This window comes from Armigeres subalbatus, chromosome 1 (assembly GCF_024139115.2).
Source record: "Armigeres subalbatus isolate Guangzhou_Male chromosome 1, GZ_Asu_2, whole genome shotgun sequence".
Lineage (NCBI taxonomy): Eukaryota > Metazoa > Arthropoda > Insecta > Diptera > Culicidae > Armigeres > Armigeres subalbatus.
This window is the reverse complement of record NC_085139.1, coordinates 34119613-34141365: the sequence shown is the minus strand read 5'-3', so window position 1 is coordinate 34141365 and position 21753 is coordinate 34119613. Positions and strand designations below refer to the sequence as shown.

General features: G+C 43.6%; 1 protein-coding gene across 1 annotated transcript; it reads right to left on the bottom strand.

The window, feature by feature from the left end:
- Positions 1-2563: 2563 nt before the first annotated feature.
- Positions 2564-20352, bottom strand: LOC134223846 (cyclin-G-associated kinase). The gene is made up of 5 exons (XM_062703065.1): positions 19998-20352; positions 18931-19301; positions 15933-18869; positions 15707-15868; positions 2564-4080 (listed from the first exon to the last, which is right to left on the bottom strand). The coding sequence occupies exons 1-5, from the start codon at positions 20134-20136 to the stop codon at positions 3970-3972; spliced, it is 3720 nt and encodes a 1239-aa protein (XP_062559049.1). The 5' UTR covers positions 20137-20352; the 3' UTR covers positions 2564-3969.
- Positions 20353-21753: the final 1401 nt, after the last annotated feature.

Here is a 21753-nt window from a genome sequence, read left to right as displayed (position 1 = left end):
ATAACAACATTGTGTAACTGCCACATTTAATTTAATACTTAGGATAATATTAATTCATTTTATTTATTTATACATATAATATTTATACATATAATATACATAATATCGATGATTACATAAATATGGAATATCATAAAATCAACTTGTTTAACTCACGCAAGGCCCTTAACAATAAAATCAGCATCAAACTGCGATTCTTGAAAAAAAATACACGGAAATTTTTTTTTGTTTACTATATGTGAAAATTGTGAAATGTTTGAAATGTCATAACTTTTTTGTTTATTAGTTTACCATCACCAAATTTTTATGGTAGATAGCTAATATAATGGACCGTTATTTATAATTACGTTCGAAAAAAGATAGGGTTTTGAGATATTTGAGTTTTTGTGACAAAAATGATATTTTTAAAGGCAAAAAATTTTTTTACTGTGCACATTTTCTTAAGAATCACCATTTAGTTGTCTAACTTTGCTGAAAAAATCATAACAATCGAACATTCCGTTTTTGCTGTGCAGCTTTTTAAATATTTTTGAATTATTTTCACATACACCCTTTTGAAAAGTTAGTCGTGACTCAATATGAAGATTTGATATCGAAAAATGACGATTTAGATGAAATTGAAAAACTGTGCAAAGTTTCAACTCAATAGAAAATCATGAATTAAAAATTTTCTTAAATTTTGATGCTGTTGTTTGGAATCACTCTGCAACGATTAGCTCCTTGTACCCTTAGTATAAATTAGGCTAGGTTTAGTTTAAGTTAAAAACATTGTAATTCCTACATGGTTCAATAAAACCAGAGGAAAAATCCTAAATGCCAGAGGCAATTGAAATGCATTAATAATAACTAAAAAGTAACATAGCAAATAAGGATGATAGTGTTAAGAAAACACGGAACACCTAGTCTAAGAGATGAATGTATGTATTAGATAATTAGCAAATAAAATTAAAAAAAAAAAGTTTAAATCGTTACCATTAAATCCTGACTTTTAATCGATTTTATTGATTTTCGCAAAAAAAAAATCTACCAGTAGCGGTATTTTACCGGTACTCCCGGTACTGAGGGGTTCAGTACCGTAGTACCGGGACTCGCCAAAAAGGGTCGAAACTAAAAACCCTAGTGAATAAACTTAGCGCTGATCATCATCTTCTAAATGACGAGATCCAATTACGCTGCTCGGATTCAGCGGCGGGAAGACAGACTCGAACGGCGAATCTAAGATCGTTCGTTAGAGAACTTCCGGAATGTGGCAGCGTAGAAGAGCAATGGACGGTCATCAAGTATGCCTTTATCGAAACAAGCGAGAGCAACCTATGTGAGCTGCACATTCAGCGAATAAAGTAGATTACAGATCCAACCTGGCAGAAGATTGAGGAGCGAAAAAAAGGCAGTGGAAAAGAAGCAGAGAAAGAAGTGATACGCTGCTGCTCCTCATCATAATTGACGAGATCATGGTGGAAGCGATTGACGCTCTGGTAGCTACTATTATGGAGCATCTAAACGACTTCGATTTAGCTGATGATATTGGCCTGGCTGTCAAACGGTCCTCACGGCGGGTCTCACCATCAACGTCAACAAGACCAAACCGTTGGATGTTAATACGAACAACCCCTCCGTTTAATGCTGAACTCTATCAACGAAGCCATCAAAAATTGATATCAACAGAACTTTGCGATTGTAAATGGAGGTGGGTCGTCCACACATTACGAAAGAGCGGACACGAAATCTTCAAGCAACCGCTGGAGTGGAATCCGGCGGGAAGTCGCAGCAGTGGACTCATGGCGACGAAGCCTCAACAAAAGAATAAAAGAAGTCGAAAGGAATGACATGGGCACAGGTCAAAGCGAAAGTGAGCATCTTCTATGTTGGCCCCATATACCCCTAAAGGTGCTCAGAGGCCATGCGTGGATGAGTGAAATCCTCATAGTGCGTTGGGATATGTTCAAAATAATCAAAACCCTGATGCGTTTTGCATTTTCGAGTAATATTTATCAGCTTTCATTCAATAATAATATTTCAACTATATTATATATTCCTTCATTCATAAATAGTATGTGTCTGTTGTATCTATTGAATAACCTATTCGCGTTCTAATTTAAACTCATTGCAATAAAGGAGTTCATAATTATTACCTTGTCTCTTTTAATATAACTTGACCTCGGGTTTTTACTGTACAAATCACTTCTTTTCGCTTCCGACGTCAGCTCAACTCACACAATCTCAAACATTTTATTCTTCCGTAACCGTCGTACCAAACGCAAGATTGTAAGCATCTATAATCGTATATTAAGTTTACAGCAGTCGGTCTTGTATTTACTTGTATAAAAAAAACACAATAGGATACACTGGAGCTTTTCAAACTCGATTGCAACGTCGTGGATGTGAATTTTTCCACGCTATTTTTTAATTTTATTTCTTGATTTGGGAATGCACTGCAAACATCACGTTTATTAAACTGAATAATACAAACCATTCAATTGATTGCATTGAGACGAAAAGCATTTAAAGATCAATTGGATTGAAGTAAATCTAAATGGAAGGAAACTGAAAATTTTGAATACCGTACAAATTAAGATTATAAAGTAATAGGTTCGAAAATATTTACAATAAAATAATCGCCTCTTGTAAGACACGTTTTATTACTTTAAACTGAGCAAATGAAATCAACTCTCTCACTGTATTAATCTGCCGTTCGCTGTGTTTGTTTCCGATATTTCACGCCTATTCAACAACAATCTCGCTTGCTTAAAATCAATCACAGATTTATTTCCGCTATTAACTTTTCTTACCACGATCATCCGATTAGGGTCACCGATGACGACGACTCACATGAACGCAATTCAACTTTTATGCATCTTTGATTCAGCTATTACTATATGTGGTGTATTTTAAAGAGTTCTTTTTGTTATTACATTTATATTCAACAACAGGCTTTTTATTGAATTGATATTTGTTTAGTTTATTATACATTGCTACTTGTAATTGGTTGGTTTGTTATTCATGTAGTAATAATATAATTATAATAACACCGAGAATGCGTAAGTATATTTCTGTTGATTTAAATTTTACCGTTATTTTTATTTTGATTTAGCATAATCTCAACGTTTTTCGGCCTCAATTAAATTACTGCTAACAGAATTTGAACGAAGCAATAACAAGAGTTTAAAGTTCCTTGGTCAAGTCTCAAGCTGAGTCTAGAAGGCAATTCAATATCTTTCCTAGGAAGCCAGCGTCAAACATAGACTTTGAATGGCTTGTGCCAAACACAATTGGATCTCTTATTGGTAAACCAATACTAAACATCAGAATCGAAAATCACCTTGATTATTTTTCAATGATGATGGTAAAGCCAGAAGAAATTTCATGCAGATCGGGTTGATTATATCTTTGTAGGATAGAGTTTTATTAACCATTAGGAATATTTTAATTAATTATTCTGGCATTCCTTCAGTTGGTAGACTCCTCCTACCTAATAGATTTTAAAAACCCTTTGGCATTATATCTTGATTTCAAGATATGGAAAAATAAGCTCAGCATGTCCACTTGCCTTCTGTCTTAACCAATAAAATTTAAAAGTGGGTCGCAGTAGCTAATGGAAATTAGTTAAACATCTTATATATTGTCAACAATCACCACGTTTTTCAGGAAAATTAAATTTGAATACACAATATCTAGCAGCATTCTATTCTATTATTCGAGGGCTTTGCAACCAGCAGCAACAACCCTCAATTGAAAGTCTATCAGAAGTTCTAGTTTCGAACTGACCAAAAATGCAAGTCATAAATTCGTAAAACGTTATCTTCATCTAATGGGATAACAAAGTCGCTTCTTGCTATGCAGTAGAAGTAAATCATACAAAACTTACCGCAAACAAACTGGAACCGGAACTCAACGGAACGGTTTACCATTGAACGTTGTCTTAACTTACGTCTAAGGGAAAGGGTTGGTTAGTAGCGTACGTGGAACAAGTTAGTTTGCAAACAGATTTTGTTGCGTAGCGTCATTCTCAAACTCGCTCCATGCGTTGTTCAGTTCCATGAAAATCAGCTTCGCCATGCTTTCGTTCTCGGTACCAGTGTGCTGAAAAACAAAAAAACAATAAAATAAAGAAGATCATAAACGTTGAAGGATCAGCGTAACATAATAATATAAATATTATTATCATACAAAATGATCATGTTTGGAAACCTGAACTCGATTTATAGCTATTCGTCCTTCAGTAATTTATATGATTGGTTGCTCACGAGCACAATCATATGGCCGAGGTTCTGCCAAATCACACTAAGCACCAACAAAAAATTACCTATTTTTCTCACAAGCTTTCGTTTAGCAGATTTCATTGATGAAACATCTAATTGGAAAACTCTCAACCACATAACTGAGCAATAAATTTGGGTATGAATTGATATGAAATGATTTCCGTTTTCCGAACAAAATATCAAAACCCATGCAAAAAGCCTCTTGGTGCGTTTTGGCAGAACCCCACCATATATACTGCCGTTCTACGCATAATTGTCCCATGTACATAGGAAATCTCAGCAAACATGGGACAAATATGCGTATGACGGCAGTATAAACGTACAATCAATCCAGCATTCTGCTCCTTGCGCTTATCTTAGTCGTCCTGGTTCTGAAGCTAGCTGCAGATCGGGGGTCTTCCAGCCTGCGACGACAGGCAAGTACAATCAAGTTTCGGTTTCTCCGACGTCTGATGTCGATCCACTTTCTGCACTCAACAATTCAGCTATGTGGCCTACCTCTAGGAACTCAGAACGCGCTGGACGCTTTCAACTCGTCCGATTTAGTCCAGCCTCTTGCCGTCTCCGCTCATCACCGTCGTTTCGGCCTATCGAAAGCGGAGAGAGGGTCTTTCAACAACTTACGGTAAGTATCCAGCTTCTTCTTCTTCTTCTTCTTATTGGCATTACATCCCCACACTGGGACAGAGCCGCCTCGCAGCTTAGTGTTCATTAAGCACTTCCACAGTTATTAACTGCGAGGTTTCTAAGCCAGGTTACCATTTTTGCATTCGTATATCATGAGGCTAGTGTCTACAGCTAGCACGATGATACTTTTATGCCCAGGGAAGTCGAGACAATTTCCAATCCGAAAATTGCCTAGACCGGCACCGGGAATCGAACCCAGCCACCCTCAGCATGGTCTTGCTTTGTAGACGCGCGTCTTACCGCACGGCTAGGGAGGGCCCCTCAGCTACTCTAAATATTAATGCAGCACTCCACATGCAGCTCGACAATGGTTGAGGACGAATCTTGGAATACTTGAGTAAGTATGGGTTGCTATTCACCTTGGTGACTGACATGCAACTATTCCTCTGTGCTGCCTCTACTGCCTCTACTGCAGCTTCGTTGCTTCGTCGGTAGTCGGACTGAGATTGATGCATAAAGGCTCCCCCAGACCTAAGCAATTTCATCGCCGCGACAGCGACAACTAGTCGCCGCGATTCTATCGTTGGGTCACTGCAGGCAATGTTCTATTTACGCTTCCATACCAACGGCGACAGAATCGCTGTCGCCAAGCGATAGAATCGCGTCGCGACTGTCGCGTCGCGACTGTCGCGTCGCGTGTGTTTGGGGGAACCTTAAAATGGAGGCAAAAACGATTCAAATTTTTCTTCTCCTTCCGTTGCGGCGCCGTTTCTAAATTTCCTCTTTCGTCCTTCTCGCTTCCTGTTGAAACGCATATATACATAAGGGTTGATGACGTTTAGTCATCTTTCTCTTTCAAGCGCATAGGAAAGATAGGATTTGATTAAACGTTGATAGAAAGATGATTAAACGTCAGCAAGCTCTATAGCGTTTGCGTTGGCTGACTCAACTGTGGAGTACACGGTAAAGTAATTCCGTACGGAACATCTTGCCCCCGGTTGAAGCGTCGCGGTTCAAAAAAATATTGATGATCAGGTTGGCTTTGGTTTTCTTCAAGGACAAAACAAATAACTTCGCAATGGATCGGGAGAAAGTTTTGCCTTCGCTGAAAACGTCTACAACACGGACCAAACTGTCGGGACCAGGATAGACTTTGGTGATACGACCAGTGCAGTGGAGGTCGGTTTTTGTCCTGCAGAAGCACGATCATCCCAGGTCGAACGTTCGATGCGGTGTTCCAGTTTTTCTTTCTCGGTTAAAGGCTGCACAAGTAATCGCGAGACCAAGCCCTCCAGAATTGTTCTCGAAGTAGCTGCAGATGTTGCCAGCGGCTGAGCCGGCTGATCTTGATGTCCTCATAGATTGGTTCGGGTAAGGCAGTTATTGAGCGACCAATCAAAAAGTGTGCTGGAGAAATCGCTTCTGGATCAGCTGGCTCTCCAGATATAGCGAAAAGTGGTCTCGAGTTGAGAACCGCCTCAATTTCGCACAATATTGTTACCATTTCTTCAAAATTTAACGTTTTATTTTCTATTACTCGTTTCAAGTGTGCCTTAGTACTCTTTACGGCAGCCTCCCACAAGCCACCGAACTCGGGTGAGTCTGGTGGAATGAAGTGCCACTCAATTTCTTTCAAGTGGCAAAACTTTACGATCTTGTCTACGTCAGGCTGGTTCCGGAACATCTCGAATACATGGTGAAGCTCGTTTTTAGCACTATGAAAATTAGTCGCATTATCAGAATGAATTTGCGAAACAATTCCCCTACGGCTCACGAAGCGTTGCAAGGCGGCGAGAAATGCGTCGGTTGTCAGATCGGACACCAACTCCAAGTGTACGGCCTTCGTTGCCATACAAACGAAAACCGCGATGTAAGCTTTGACCACCTTTGGACGATGTGTTCCTTGCTTCACAAGCATCGGTCCGGCATAGTCCATACCAGTAATACTGAAGACGGGGTATGGTGTCACTCGTTGTTTTGGAAGATCGCCCATGCGCTGAGAAACGCCTGTTGGATTCGATCGAAAACATTTCACGCATGACCTAGTCACCTGTCGAATGGTTGATCGAGAGCGTAGCAACCAAAACTGCTGTCTGATTGCAGACAGAAGCCCAGCCGGTCCAACATACAAAAGTTCGTGATGCATTTCTCGGATCAGGCGATGTGTGACTGGACTTGCGTTCGGAAGAATCAGCTGGTGCTTTGATTCGTCGGATAAGTTGGAATGCTTGATTCGTCCACCGACCCTTAGCACACCATCATCGGTGTAGATCGGATTGAAATTTCCGATGCGTTTGCAAAGCGTTTTGGTTTTCACTCGCTGGATTTCATCGCGTAGTTCGATGTGCTGAACCACGCGTACGATGGCCATCGTCGACCGTCGAAGTTCTTGCACGATTAGATGTCTTCTGGTGATGCGCTCCTTTTTAGGCTTGCGTGCGTTGTCCGAGAATCGCATTACCCATGCGATTATTCGTTGAAGCCGTCGGAAAGAACTGCAGGTTTCAAATATTTCCAGCTGCTCTTCGATGAGCGCCGGCATTGCTGCTACATTGGCCTTCAGTTCCGGTAGATCCTCGTAGAGCACATCATTCGCCACCTCAAGACTAGTAACCGGTGAGTTGATATACTTGCCACCAGTACAGAACAGTTCGCTAACCATAAGCTCGCATGGAAGCATCCCATGAGATGCAATGTCCGCTGGGTTGTGTTGGGAACGAACATAATTCCAAAGAAGTCCATCGGAGTTGGCTTGAATCCTGCTTACACGATTATATACGAATGTTTGTAGCTGATAAGGATGCTTTTTTAGCCACGCCAAAACTATTTCGCTGTCCGAATATAACACTACCTTTCGTTTGTTGATGCTGAGGGCTGGCAGCATCCTGCAGACCAGACGAACGAGTAATAATGATGCGCACAATTCCTTGCGTGGAATCGTAAGTGCTCGGAGTGGTGCCACCTTCGATTTGCTGATTAGCAGTCTGGATTCCAATATGCTTTGGATGTAAACGCAAGCTCCGTATGCCGCATTAGACGCATCAGCAAATCCGTGCAGCTCGTAACAAACAGCACCACGAAAGGTTACTTGGCGAGGGATATTTACCTTCATCAGTTGAGGGAGCTCGGTCTTGAGGTTGTTCCATTCCATTTGTGTTTTATCGTCAACGGGTTCATTCCAATCCAGTTTACATTGCCATAAGCGTTGTACCAGTAGCTTTGCTAAAAGGATGGAAGGTGCGAATCATCCTAGCGGATGGTAGTGTTTCGCTACCTCCGAGTAGAAAATACGCCTCGTAGCTCCCGATTAACTCCCACAGTAGACCGAGAACCTTGATGACATTGTTGACATGGCGATCTGCAAGCGGTTTCAGCGTTTAGGGTCAAACACAATGAATACGTTTGCGTGCGTTTTGACAGTTTTCTCTTTCGTCTTCCGGAATACGTGCAAGTAGCTCGGGTGAATTGGAGCACCACTTGTGAATTGGGAATCCACCACGAGTTAACATCAATTGTAGCTGGAGTTGTGTTTCGATAGCATCGTCGATCGTAGCAGTCCCTGATAAGACGTCGTCAAAATAACAGTCAGACTTGATGATATTTGCTGCTACCGGGAATGTCGCTTCTTCTTCGTTGGCCAGCTGCACCAGGCATCGAGTGGCTTGGAAAGGCGATGAAGCAGTATTGTCGGCGTAGCACCAAGTTAGAATTCGGAAGTCGGGGCTTCCGAACCGAACTTTTATTTGTCAAACTAGTCGATGCGTTGTTTAGCGCATCTTTAGGCGAATCCAGCGCACTACTTCCGAAGTTGGTAAAGTTGCCTGTATCTGGAGAAAATTCCAACTTCGGTATAAAAAGCGATTTAAATTTGTTCCGGATAGACAATACCGTAAGTGACGGACAGTAGCTCCAGAATTTTCAGCGGATCGTTCGGATTTTCCCCCCAATATATACGCTGCTTGTGTGTGTCGTCGGGGTGAACATTAATCTGACGGTACATCTTGGTCCGCCGAGAAAACAATCTGGTGTAGTCGAAAGCGAAGCATGATGGAGACGATGTCGCTTTGAACTACTGGACCTATCAGCAGCACATCGTTGAGCGACAGATTCGTTGGAGCAGATTTAGCGCTTGCGTCGAAAACAACCCGACATTTTGTCGACAAGCTTCCAGGACGAAGTACCGCATGATGTGGCAAATAATACGGCTTGATATTCGTATCGTCGTCGACCACATTTACCTCTCGACAATGACCGAGTTGTAGATACTCTCGGATGAAGTCCACATATTGCGCTTTCAGTCCGGGGTTACGCTGTAGCCGATTTTCTAACATGAAAAAGCGTCGCACTGCTTGATTTCGGGAGCTGTCCATCTGATTGGCGTTCTCTTTGAGCGGTAATCGAACCACAAATCGTCCACTGTTGTCCGGAAGTGTGTTGATGTAAAATGGTCTTCACATCGTTGTTATTCGTTCGAAGTAGTGGCAGCATTCGGAACTTCTTCAATTTCCTAGAATTGGCGAATCATTTGTTCGACAGAATCGAGAGATGCAACAAGGGAATACTGGATCGCTGCTTCTTTTCGTGTTGGCCGGTAAGCACCAGTTACTAGCCATCCTAGGTGCGAGTTTCGTAGCTCGGGAAGATCGTCATCGAGTGTGATGTGTCCTGGTTTCATCAGTGCAAAGAACAACTCTGCACCAATCAGCATATCAACTTTGTTGGATTTGAAGAACGACGGATCGGCTAGTTGAATACCATCTGAGATTACCCAATCAGTGACATCGATGTTTGTTGTCGGGATTATTCCAGTGACCTTTGGGGTCACCAGGCATTCAACTGCCGCACGAAAATCACTGCCTCGGGATTGAAAATGAATTTCCACCTTGTCTCGTGCCAAACTTCTGACATTGTTGATGCCAGATATGGGGACATTAGCACGCTGCTTTTCCAGTCCAAGAGTGTTGGCCATGCTTTCGGTAATGAAGTTCGCTTGGGATCCACTGTCCAGAAGGGCTCTGCACTGATGGATTCGGTTGTCTCGGTCGGTCGCTAGAAGTACTGCAGTTAGCAGTAGCACTGTTTTCGGAGCGTGGTCGTTGCTCAGGTAGCATGTTGTCGTTACATTCTCTGACGAATCTTGTTCCTGTGGAATACACAATGAGGACGTCGATATCGTTCCGAGAGCCGCAGTTCTCGACTCAGTCGTTGCGTTTTTTTAAACACCTTAATGAAGAATTAAAAAAAAAAACTTAGTCAGTCGATAATGGTTTTAGACTCCAGCTGGTTCGTAGTGTCGTCATGCAGTTGCGTGTAGTGTCGTTTTTGACATTTCTGGCACGTCTTTAATGAAAAGCAGGCATTAGAGTGATGTCCCTTTCGGAGGCAGTTAAAGCATATACCTGCCGCGCGTACTTTCTCGAACTTTTCAGCACTCGACATAATTGAAATCACATTCCTCGTTGAAATTTTCGGCATTCGTTGTCGCTGTGTGTGATCGCTGGTTAACAACCTTAGCCCTTGGAATCTGAATCTGCTGTTTCGGTGCTGGCCTCGTTGATGACGACAAGCAAGCAGCTTCGCACCTCTCCAGCACTTGACACTGCGACTTTAGAAAGGCGATCGTGGGGCGATATTCTGGCAACTTCCCTGGTTTCAGAGATTGTTCCCATTGCTTACGTGTCGACTTGTCTAGAGCTGCAGTCAACAGATAGACAATCATCAACTCTGATACACCCTTCAACTCCTGGTTCAAGTACTCCAGACTCTCGACGTGGTTGATACATTTGTCAGGCAGGGATCGCAGTTCTCGGTGGGATTCGGATGTCATTCTCCTTAGGGATAGGAGACCTCGGATGTGTGTCTCCACAATTACACGTTGATTCTCGTAACGTTCTGTTAGGATTGCCCATGCCTGCGCGTAGTTGCCTTCGTGTATCGTCTTTGCATCGAATACACCTGCTGCCGCTCCGACCAGTGCCTTGTCCAGGTGGTAGAGCTTGATGGCATCCGAATCGCGGGATTGTGCCATCACATCCTGAAACATGGCTTTGAATTTTGGCCACTTTGTGTACTCACCATCGAAAGTCGGGATCGGTGCTTTCAGTGGCTGCTGGTGTATGACAACTTGTGCTGGGGGGGCAACCTGAATAATCGGCTGTCGCATGATTCTTGCTTCCACTGCGGCGGATGTGTGGTCGAAATAGTTTTCGAAGCGATTGTATTCAATTTCTTGCTAGCTAGCGAGATAAAATAATCGAGTGAGCGTGTCTCAATGTACGTCCCATGAGACTCATCTCATGCGCTAGCTTTTCAAATTATCGCAAAATTAAGCAAGGAAATACACAATTCTGTTTTTTAAAGTAATTCAAATTAAATCGATGTTTTTAGCTTGGAGATCTTAGCAATAAAGTAAGTAAAGCAGTATATTACCTCATCATAGTTATTGGTATTGCTTTTCTAACAATCCACAAAATTAATTTGAACACAGATTTAACCCAAATATTTGTTGCTGATCAAAATTTTTATTTTATTTTCCTTTCAGAAACAACCGTAGAACGGCAGTGTGTAAGGTGGAAGTTGATCTGACCATGCTTTCTATTGACACAACACGATACATTCGGAATTAGCCTTTGAGCCCAATGACCTTTGGCTGCGGTGATACTGGATTGGCTCTAGCTCCTTTCTGATATGCTAGCAAACCCGACCTTATTGTGCTTACGAGTTGTACCAATGACGGCCCTGCGTCTTTGGAGTTCTACAGTCTGTTTTTCCTCAGTAAGGAGCCGAATTTCCAATTTTCCTCCTTCCTAGCCTCCGTAAGGTCTGTATCAACAATAATCCGGACACCTCAAAACATACATAAAACGTAAATTTCGCATAACATTTCAGTTGTACTTGTTTATATCAGATTCGTAGGATATGATTTAGCAATTCACGAAGCCATAATATAACTATATTCGGTATTTTTAAAAAAAATCGAACTTTGCGCTTAACTCCATCCATAAGAGTTTGCACAAATTCTTCAGATATCGTGGCGGCCGTCTTTGTCCGAATTTGATGGAAGTGTTTGATATCTTTGACTCCTTGTTTCTTTCCAGAAAGCATCCGCTTCATCAGAGCCCAACATTTCTCGATAGGACGTAATTCTGGACAATTTGGCGGATTTGCGGTTTTTAGCAGTGGCGTCTTGTCGGCCTGTTCAACCTGTTCATTGCACAGGTAAGCAAACTAATGAAGATTATATTTTGATCTTTTGTTCAAAAACATAGTTGCACTTGTTGGCAGAAAACAGAGCTGTTGCAACAGGTACGTTCAATTTTGTTTCTGAACCAGTCCACAAATTTGAAACATAGGCAAATAAGTAGCTTTCCTTTTTGTATTCAGGCGTTTGGTTGTTTGTATCATTCCAATGCACAAAAAGACAATCCTGCATCAAAACACGTGTTTTTTTTTGTCTCTGTCTGCCTACATGTAGAACACGAAGCGATGCAACAAACTTGCAACAAAACGGCGTCGCAGTTCGTTCAAGTTTACGACGTGAATGAAAAAGAAATATGAGAGAGAATTTTGAGGAAAATTTTCTCCATGCTCGTCTGTTTGGGAACGAAGCGCTGCAACACACTGCGAGCATAATATCGACGCCTTCTCACATTTCGTTGCAACTCGTTCAAATTCAAATTTGAACGAGCAAAAGACATATTTTTCTGTCGCTTCAACTATGCGCGGAATTCAAAACTACACATGATACGGATGGTTGCATGATGCTTTTCCCTTGCTAACGGCCAACAACGAAAAGTGAGCTTTATAAAGATATTTTTCCGATGGTCACTGGTGAAGCCAGTAATATGTTATTAGGTAGGGCACCACTTGGTGCAAGAACGTTGCCTTTGGAAACAAAGCGTGCTCGCGACGAGTGGCGCCCCACCTCTCAAACCACTAGTGTACAACACTAACGAAAAAACCTCATACGAGCGAGCCTGCACGGGCGTTTCAGGACCGCGCACGTGCTTAATGCTACGTTTAGACAAGGCAAGTGAATTGAGCAAGTCGCTTGAATCGAACGCGAACTGAACGTGTAAACACCTTAATTCAATTCACTTGAACGAAAAGAAAGTTGAACATGTTCAACTTTTGGCAAGTCAATTGAATTCAACTGAGTTGTTCAATTCACTTGCCATGTCAAAACGTAGCATAAGGGTTAATAAGAATGTTATTTGATTATTGAACATTTTTGAACAGGTTCCCAATTATTCCACGCGACGCCCCTGGTTTTTAGTACAATGTTCACGTGAGTTGACTCGTACCAATCCGTCACAGTTTTGGCATAATGATACTTGATACTTGATGGGCTACAGCTCTTGGATGAACCTACGCCGAATGGAGTATCCTTCTCCACTGGACTCGATCGTGGGCCAATCGCTTCCAGTCGCCCTAAACATTGAGCGCCCTCAGGTCCTCTTCTACTGCAAAAAGCATAATGACATGATGCCAAATCGGGCAAAAACAAAGGGTTGTCTTTGTGGCTTTTTATGAAGGATAGCAATCGCTTCTGCAGGAACTTTTGTTGATAAATCTCCTTGTTGATTATACCTACTGTGACGAAAGATTTTTTTTTTTACCACACGTGCAAATTGCTTGCAACACAAGGTATTTTTTGGGAGTTTTTATTGCTTCTCGGTTCTCTCAACTGTCAAACGTTCTGAAAATGATTTGAGCACATCGTGAACAGTGGATTTAGCCAAATTCAATTTATTTGCAAGTATTGACAAATCAGGATTTACCTTACGTTCGTACTCATTCGTCGCCATCTTGAACACTAAATATGGAATGTTAACACCAATATTTTTTTTTCATCATAGGCTCCCAGCTATACCTCAGTGAAATTTTTCACTCCTACGTGCAATATTTCAAAAGTTACAGTTATTTAAAGGTGTCCGGATTTATGCAACTACAGACCTTAGTCTGGCTCACTGCCAACTCCTTATCTTCAGTAAGTAGGCGGATCTTTCGTTCCTGGCCTCTAGCAGGGACCTCCATACCGATGTTGCATAAGGTCATCCCAGACGTTTTACACGCTTATTTTTTTTCTGCTGAGATCTCAGCATTTTTTCTTAATTTTCCCAAGGTGGCCACCGCTTTCAGTAAACATGATTTTTACCGAGATCTCAGTAAAAGTGACGTTTTGAGGTTGCTGAGATACAGCAAGGACGGCACGGATTAAGACAGCAAGGGCGGCCTTTGCTAATTTAAAAAATATCTGGAAAACAGGCAGATAAGTGAACGCACCAAAATACGAATTTTCAACTCTAACGTGAAATCTGTGCTGTTATACGCTAGCGAAACATGGTGTGTATCAGTGGAGAACACTCAACGGCTGCAGGTGTTCATTAACAGATGCCTGTGGTATATAATTCGGGCTTGGTTGCCTCACAACTGGATCTCAAACAACGAGCTCCATCGTCTTTGTCACTAGAGGCCGATAGCAACAGAAATTCGGGATCGGAAGTGGGGCTGGGTCGGCCACACTCTACGTAGGGGTGGAAACGAAATATGTAAACAAGCATTAGACTGGGACCCAGCGGGACATCGCAGCAGAAGCAGACCCAGAGGCTCATGGCGACGAAGCCTCAATAGAGTAATAAAAGTCAACCGAAATCTAACCTAGCAACAGTTTGAAGCGATAGCTGGACAACGCTCATGATGGAGATCTTTCATGTCGGCCCTTTGCACCGGAGGTGTACAGGATCCATAAGTAAAAGTAAGTTCCTCTACCTTACCAAGCTCTTCTATGACCCCTACCCTGTTGGCCTATGGTCACTAAGGCCTGGCAAAAGGATTAACCTTGTTGTCGGACGCTTCACTTGATTTTTGTAGTAACTTAATAGGGTCCTAATTGCTGCTATCGTCGAATCCCACTGAAGTAATCGCCTTTGTGATCCCATGGTTATCTATGCCTGCCGAGGTAGTAGGAAGGCCATGCGAGGGTTGACACTTGCCTGTTCAGATCATGATCAGGGCTAGTCAGGAATTATCATCTGAGCCTACTTCCACCCAGTTGGCCAAACTGGGTGGCATGATCGGACGGCGTGCTACAAGGCCCACCACGGGACGGTAGACAGCCTAGCCATTAGCCCACTCGCCGTTTCAGGTCGGTGTCTCCCGGCCTTACTTAGAGAGTAGAATGTCTAGATTGCCAGCCCTCACATCCAAAATATATAGCAATAACCAAAGCAAAGTCCATAAATGCGCGCTGCCAGAACCATAATTGAGTCAGCTTCAGCATTAAACCGAACCTGACGACAGGACCAGATTTGCACACTACTACAGAGTATCCTAACGCGGTACCTAAAGGCTCGTATCCCTACCTCCCCGTGGTGCTGACTGGAGTACGAGCTACCTTAAGAAAGGTCCCCGGTGGGAACTTCGGTCGTACGCTGACAGGGAAGGGGGGTTTGCTCCTCTCCGAGGGTGCAAATCTAATCGAGCATCTATTCTCCATGTCAAGGGCGGCTGATTATCAGGGATTCTAAGCAAAACTGTGCACCATGGTCCACCAGAAATCAAGGGAGAATAGTCGACCGGAAATTTTGGAGGTTTGGCGTGAGGCCCTACAAGCCAGCTTGAAAAAAAACTCACCCAACGAATAATCAACAAGAGATTATGGACCGGAACGATCGGCGGAGACCCGCCTTTTTTTCAGGGAAAAAACCATCCTCTGTAAGAAGCGGAGTGCAAGAAGATGGAATTCAAGTCGTTCGACTTACAGAAAACTAAATTCACAACAAGTTCGATTTGTTTTTCTGCATTTTTTGCCAACTCACCTTATCCGGATGCACGGCAAGACACGCTTTTCTGTAAGTCTTCTTAACATCCGTAGCACTGACCAGTTGATGCATTTCACACTTTGTCCACTTTGCGCCTGGCCACAGTATCGTATGAACCGTACAGAGTAACGCTCGAATGTTATTCTTTTTACCCTCCGTCTGGAAATAAAATAATTTTTATCAACACATTTCCCATAATAATCATTATTTGAATCCATTTTACCCATTCCATTAGCTTCAACCTCTCGGGATCCATCTCCTTGATCTGCTCCTCTTTGCGCATATCGTTAATCGTCTTCGGTCCCTGATTCTTCAAACTTCCAAACGAGTAGCCCTGCGAACCCAGAATATCGCCAAAGATATCACCGGATTTCTCCTTCGGGCCGCCATTGCCCCCATTGCTCGCTGCCGCTGGTTTCGGCTGGTCAAAGTGCGACCGACTGTAGTCGGGGCGCTGCGGGTCAGCATTGGGACTCCTCATCTGCTGCTGCTGCTGTTGTTGATGGATCGGGGTCGATGGTGCCCTCGGCGAAGGATTCGCCGTACTGGCACCGCTCAAGTGATGTGTCGGACTAGAGAACTGAGTCGATCGAGGACTGGGTGTCGTGTTGGTACCCGATTTACCACCCCAGCCGCCGGAACTTCCCAAATTCGAAGCCAGATTACCAATGTCCGCGAAGGGGTCCTTGTTGGCAGGTTGTTGAGGCTGTTGGCTTGGTTGCGGCTGTGTTTGAGCTTGCGCCTGGTGGCTGTTGTGGAACGCACTTGCACTAATGTTAGCGAAGGGATCGAAGCCAAAGCTGTTGTTGAACTGGTTGTTTACTCCGTTGGGTGCGGTGGAGCCGTTCGAAGCGGCGGCCGGTTGAGCGATGCCTCCAAAGTTGTCGAAATTAAGATTGAGTCCGTTGAGATCGGTGCTGGATTTGGTTGTCTGCAGCGGCGTTGGTCCGCTGGGAAGTGTGCCAAATATGTCGTCCAGACCAGCGGCAGCTTCGGGTTTAGTGTTGGATTTGGACGATTCGATTACGGGGGGAGCGAATCCTCCCAACAGATCAAATGTAGCTTCACTTGGTTCGGGTGCAGACTGTTCCGGATTCTTTTGACTAGCATTGTTCAGATTAAGAAGATCGGCATCGTTTTGGACGTTTGGAGGTACCTCCGTTGCTACTGGAGGAGAGGGATTAGCTCTCGTGGGTTGCGGCGATGGTGGTGCTGGTCTTGGAGGCGGTCGACTGGGAGCAGTTGCTGGCTTGGAAGCATTCGGCTTAGAAATGAAGTTGTCTACATTTTCTTCATATTCTAGCTGGGAAGCAAAAAGTATTTTTGGATCCCTTTGAGGTTTAGCTGGGATCCAAGGTGGTTGATTCGACGGAGGACGTTCCGAGTCTCCGACGAATACGGAAAGCCCTACATGGAAACCGTGCGGAACATGTTCAACATCCGGAACTTCGTCTAGTTCATTTTTGCTAAAGTTGATGAGAGTTTCCTCTTCTGGAATGTAGCCCGTATTGAACTGGAATTGACATATTTTCAGACCTTGTGGCCGCCCCATGCCTCCAAGAGCATTTCTGGCATGATACAGAGAAACCGTAACATCCCCACAAACGGTCACATTCAAGGTGAGGGTGACCTTACCTTCCGTTACATTGTACATTCGCATCCGATCGTACTCCTGAAGGGTACTGAAAAGGATTCGATCTCCCGCAGCCACCTCGACGAAGATTCGGCAGCCATCACGTGCTTTCGTCATCCGTGGAACAGGACTGGCGGTGACCGAAACTAATGTAACAGGGAAGTAATGCGGTAAGTGCGGAACCGATCGGACAATATCTCCCAAATAGTAAAGATATCTTAGTTCCGAAGCTCTCATGTTCGGAGGAGTTCGTTTGACAGCGAAGATTTGCATCGCATCTTCGGGTTCCGTTACCAGCTGACTGTACACCAGCAAGGCGCAAACCATTGTTGCAGCCAAGGCTTTACCAGAGTCTGGACTCTGGATGACGATGACGGTTTTGGGATCCGCATTCAGGAAGCCGTACATGTCCTCTGCCAAGGAGTACAATCCGGACAAAGTGGGCGCCTTGTAGGATGCCGGAACGGGAGAATACAGGAAACTGCCTTCGACCGTACGAACCGGAGGAGGCAATCTGGGACAGTTGCGAGGTCCCAAGTTATAAATACTGAGCTTCGTTGGAAGGAATCGGCTCTCCAGATACAGTTTCACATCTTCAATGTGGTTTGTCCGGTAGGTGGATTCTAGACCTTCGGATGGGCACGGCATGACCAAAATCCGTTGTGTGATGTAGCTTATATCAAGATCCGTACGAGCGATACTTTGCTGAACGGTTTGCATTACCTTTGAAGAGGTATCCTTAAGGTTTTTCAGGAAGCTGCCAGCTCCTCCTTTGATCGACGAGAACAATCCTCCTCCACCCGCAGCACCTACCATTGGCTGCGGATGCGGATAATGATGTGCCGGTGGAACGACGACTGGAGGAGCAGGCCGAACTGGATCCGGTGGACGTTGAGGGTTTCTTCTTTCTTGGGGCGGACCGGCATTGGAACCGACTGGAGGTGTTGGTCTCGGAGGAGCTGGTCGCTGAGGAGGATGGTGATTTGCCGCAGCTACATCCGGGTGGTGTATAGGACTAAGATTGGGTGTGGAACCATTCGGCGGTGTGTTCAATGGCTTACCATCCAATACCAATGGCCCTTTCAGTGGCCAGCCCTTCGTCTCCGCTATGGCTGCCAGTCGTTCCAGTATCATTGATACGTCGAATCTCTTCAAAGGGTCAACCTGGAAGCAGCCTTTAATAATCTCATTGAAACACGCATACCGCGAATCGTTCGGAATGGTGTAGTTTGCATTGATAATTCTCAGCTTGGCAGAGTCCTCGAACGGGTGCTTCCGGTAGCACAGGCAAAACAGAACACAGCCCAAAGCCCACACGTCCGTCTTGATTCCGATCGGGTAGTTGGCCCAGGTATCCAACTGTTCCGGTGCTCGGTACATTGGCGTCGTACATCGGCCAAGATGATCTTCCAACATGTCCCGCTGGTGGGCATTCCAACTTGCGTCCGGCGCATAGGTATCGGTCGAAGCCGATCCGAAATCACACAACTTTAACTGGCCATCACTTCCGATAAGGAAATTTTCTATCTAAAATTTGACGTCAGTATTAGATTTTGATTATTAAAAAATAAAGAATTACTCAAGGGACCTTAATATCTCTATGATTAATCGGTGTCGATTGCGTATGCAGATGTGCAACTGCTTTCGTGGCCTGGTAGAAAACCCGCAACACCGTGTCCGGAGTCAAATCTTTCTCCAGGCAGTCGTACAGTGACCCTCCTTTGCACAGTTCCGTGACCAGTAGGTATTCTGCCCTCTTAGCGGCAGCATTCTGCGTCCGATCGATGAAGGTCGCCGCAATAAATTTTATTATGTTCGGGTGGCCGGAAACCTGTTTTAGGGTGCTGATCTCGCGTATTATGTTGTTACATTCCTCCTTGTCGGCACCAAGTAGCCGCTTCAGGGCGTACTCGTTTCCGGACTGGACATCCTGCGCGACAAACACGAATGCGAACCCTCCTGAAATGGATTGTTGAAAAAAAATATTTTAATAAATCCTGGAATCAATCCCAAGCAAATGGAGTTCAATTTTAATTTGATTGGCCTCGAATTTAAAACATCAAAAAATTTAAAATCAAGAGTAGAAAATAAATATATAATAAATAGATTCCAAAATTTGCATAAAAACTTATACCTCAATGTACTAGCAGTTTGTTATTAAACTAATTCAACCATCCAATACTAGCCCTGCGTTATGTTTCTATTCCCAATGATAAATCATTGCCAGCATAAATTGAAAATCGGAGAAACAAAGTAACCAACAAAACGACAAAAACAGAGAGCCGAATTGCGAGAATCTCTACACATTCTCTGAACTCCGCATAAACTTTTGACATTTCTACGAACAAAAAACCGTAATGTGTCAGGAACGAAAAGAATCTTCATTTTTCATGCTCAACCCGCCCCACCGCCCCTTTTAGAAAACAGCAAAGAAATTGAATCACGGAAAGGGAATCCCATCGTATTGACCCATTTCCACGTCCACCTCCCTTCGCTTCGCATTACTCCACCCATAAATCGCAGAATATCGAATTACAAAAGCGATAAAAATCTGCTTTTCCCTCAGAGCTCCGTCACCCGATACGAGGGAGGAAATCGAATTTTGCGTTGGCGGCAGCCCCCTTTGGGAGCATAACTCGCCCGACAGACACCCACCTTCGGCGATAACGCGCTTGATCCGCAGCTTCACGTTCGATATTTCCACGATCTGGCCGACGAATTCGTTGTCCTGGCCGACGCTTCCGGGGCCACCAGCGTTGAAGTAGTTTATCGCCGATTTCAGGAAGTCGCTCATCGTTCCGCAGCCACCACAGGATCGGAAACACGATATATTACAGCACAATTTTAGTTCCACCACTGGGTTCTATACGTCTTTTCTCTCTGCAACTGCGAACTCGAAGAAACTGCGGGTCACTTTCTTCGCTGCCACTTGACTTTTTTACGCCACCAGACCAGACGACAATCAGCACTGCGATGACTCTTTCGTACTTTCCTTTCGTTTTGATGAAAGAAAGGAGATGACGGAACAACCAATGACTTCTGTGTAGACTTTTATTTGGTTGGAGAGCGGAGAGTCGCAGCTCCGAGGGAATGGACATTTGCGAATAATTCAAGCTCTATCTGCCCTATCTGGAATAAAGGCGAATGTCGCAAAAGAAGATTTTCTTCGTCGACTTCCCCTCTTTTATCCAGCTTTCCACGCTTGGTAATGGCGGCTTTTCGCTGTGTAAAAATCAATCGGTCACTGTACTGTTTGACACTAGCTGGAGGAAAGCTCACTGGCGGTCCTGGGCGAGGGGAAGGGAAGAAAGGCCTTTTCGCCAGTGAGTTTTCCTTCAGCTAGTGTCAAAAAGTACAGTGACCGATTGATTTTTACATACCGACAAGCCGCCATTACCGAGCGTGGAAAGCTGGATATAAAAGTGACAAGCAGTGGATTTCTTTGTGGTTTATCACCTCAGAAAATAGAGGTATATATAAGTACTAACTATAGAGGAAGACTGCCGCTGTCGTCACTGGCGAAACATCTTTTGCTGGCGAAGATAGGGCATTAAATGTCAACGAAGAAAAAATCAGTACGTTTTGACAGATAGGTACCCAACATGTTTGGGGACTTGCCATGATAAACACTCTCCATGTACTCGGTGACTCCGGTTGCCTCTCATACAATCAAACACTGCTGTCATTTCGCGAAAAGCGCGTGGTTTTGTTTTGAGCGGGAAAATTCTGCCTATCTTTTAACACGGTGGCTATCTTGATGTTTACCATCGCAGTCGAGCCTTCGAGTGTAAGACCGCCGCAACAAAAGATAAGCGAGACAATATAGATTCAAGATATGTACACTCAACTAAATTATCTAAGGAACATCATAAGCATCATCTTATGAAGCGCGGAAAATTTACCGAATTTCATTACTGACTCTTATGATAATTACTGACCTGTTAAGAAATTCATTTTTATATCTTATGATGTTCATAAAAGTTATTTATCCAGGTTTTTACGAACCGGAGCCATAATACTTTGAATCACCCCTTTTGACACATGATGTGTCCACTATAATTTTTGAAGATGGATCTTAGCAATCGGTGACTCTTTGAAATTTCTGCTAAAAACATTAAGCTGTCATTATAAAACTTACGTTCGAGAATGTTTTTAAAACTTGGTTTGATATTTCATTAATATAATTACATTTTAATAATTTAATTTTCAGTTCTTTTAGATGGCTATCAAAATATAAGTTTGCAGGCGTTTGGAACAATTGCAATTGGGCGTCCCTATTTTATTTATATGTGTAATACACGCGTGTTCCACATCATTATGATATATAACGTTACAACACTGCTGCATAATTCGCGCAGTTATTTGTTCGGGTCTTTGCGTGGTTTTGCGGAAGACCTGAACCATCAGAAAC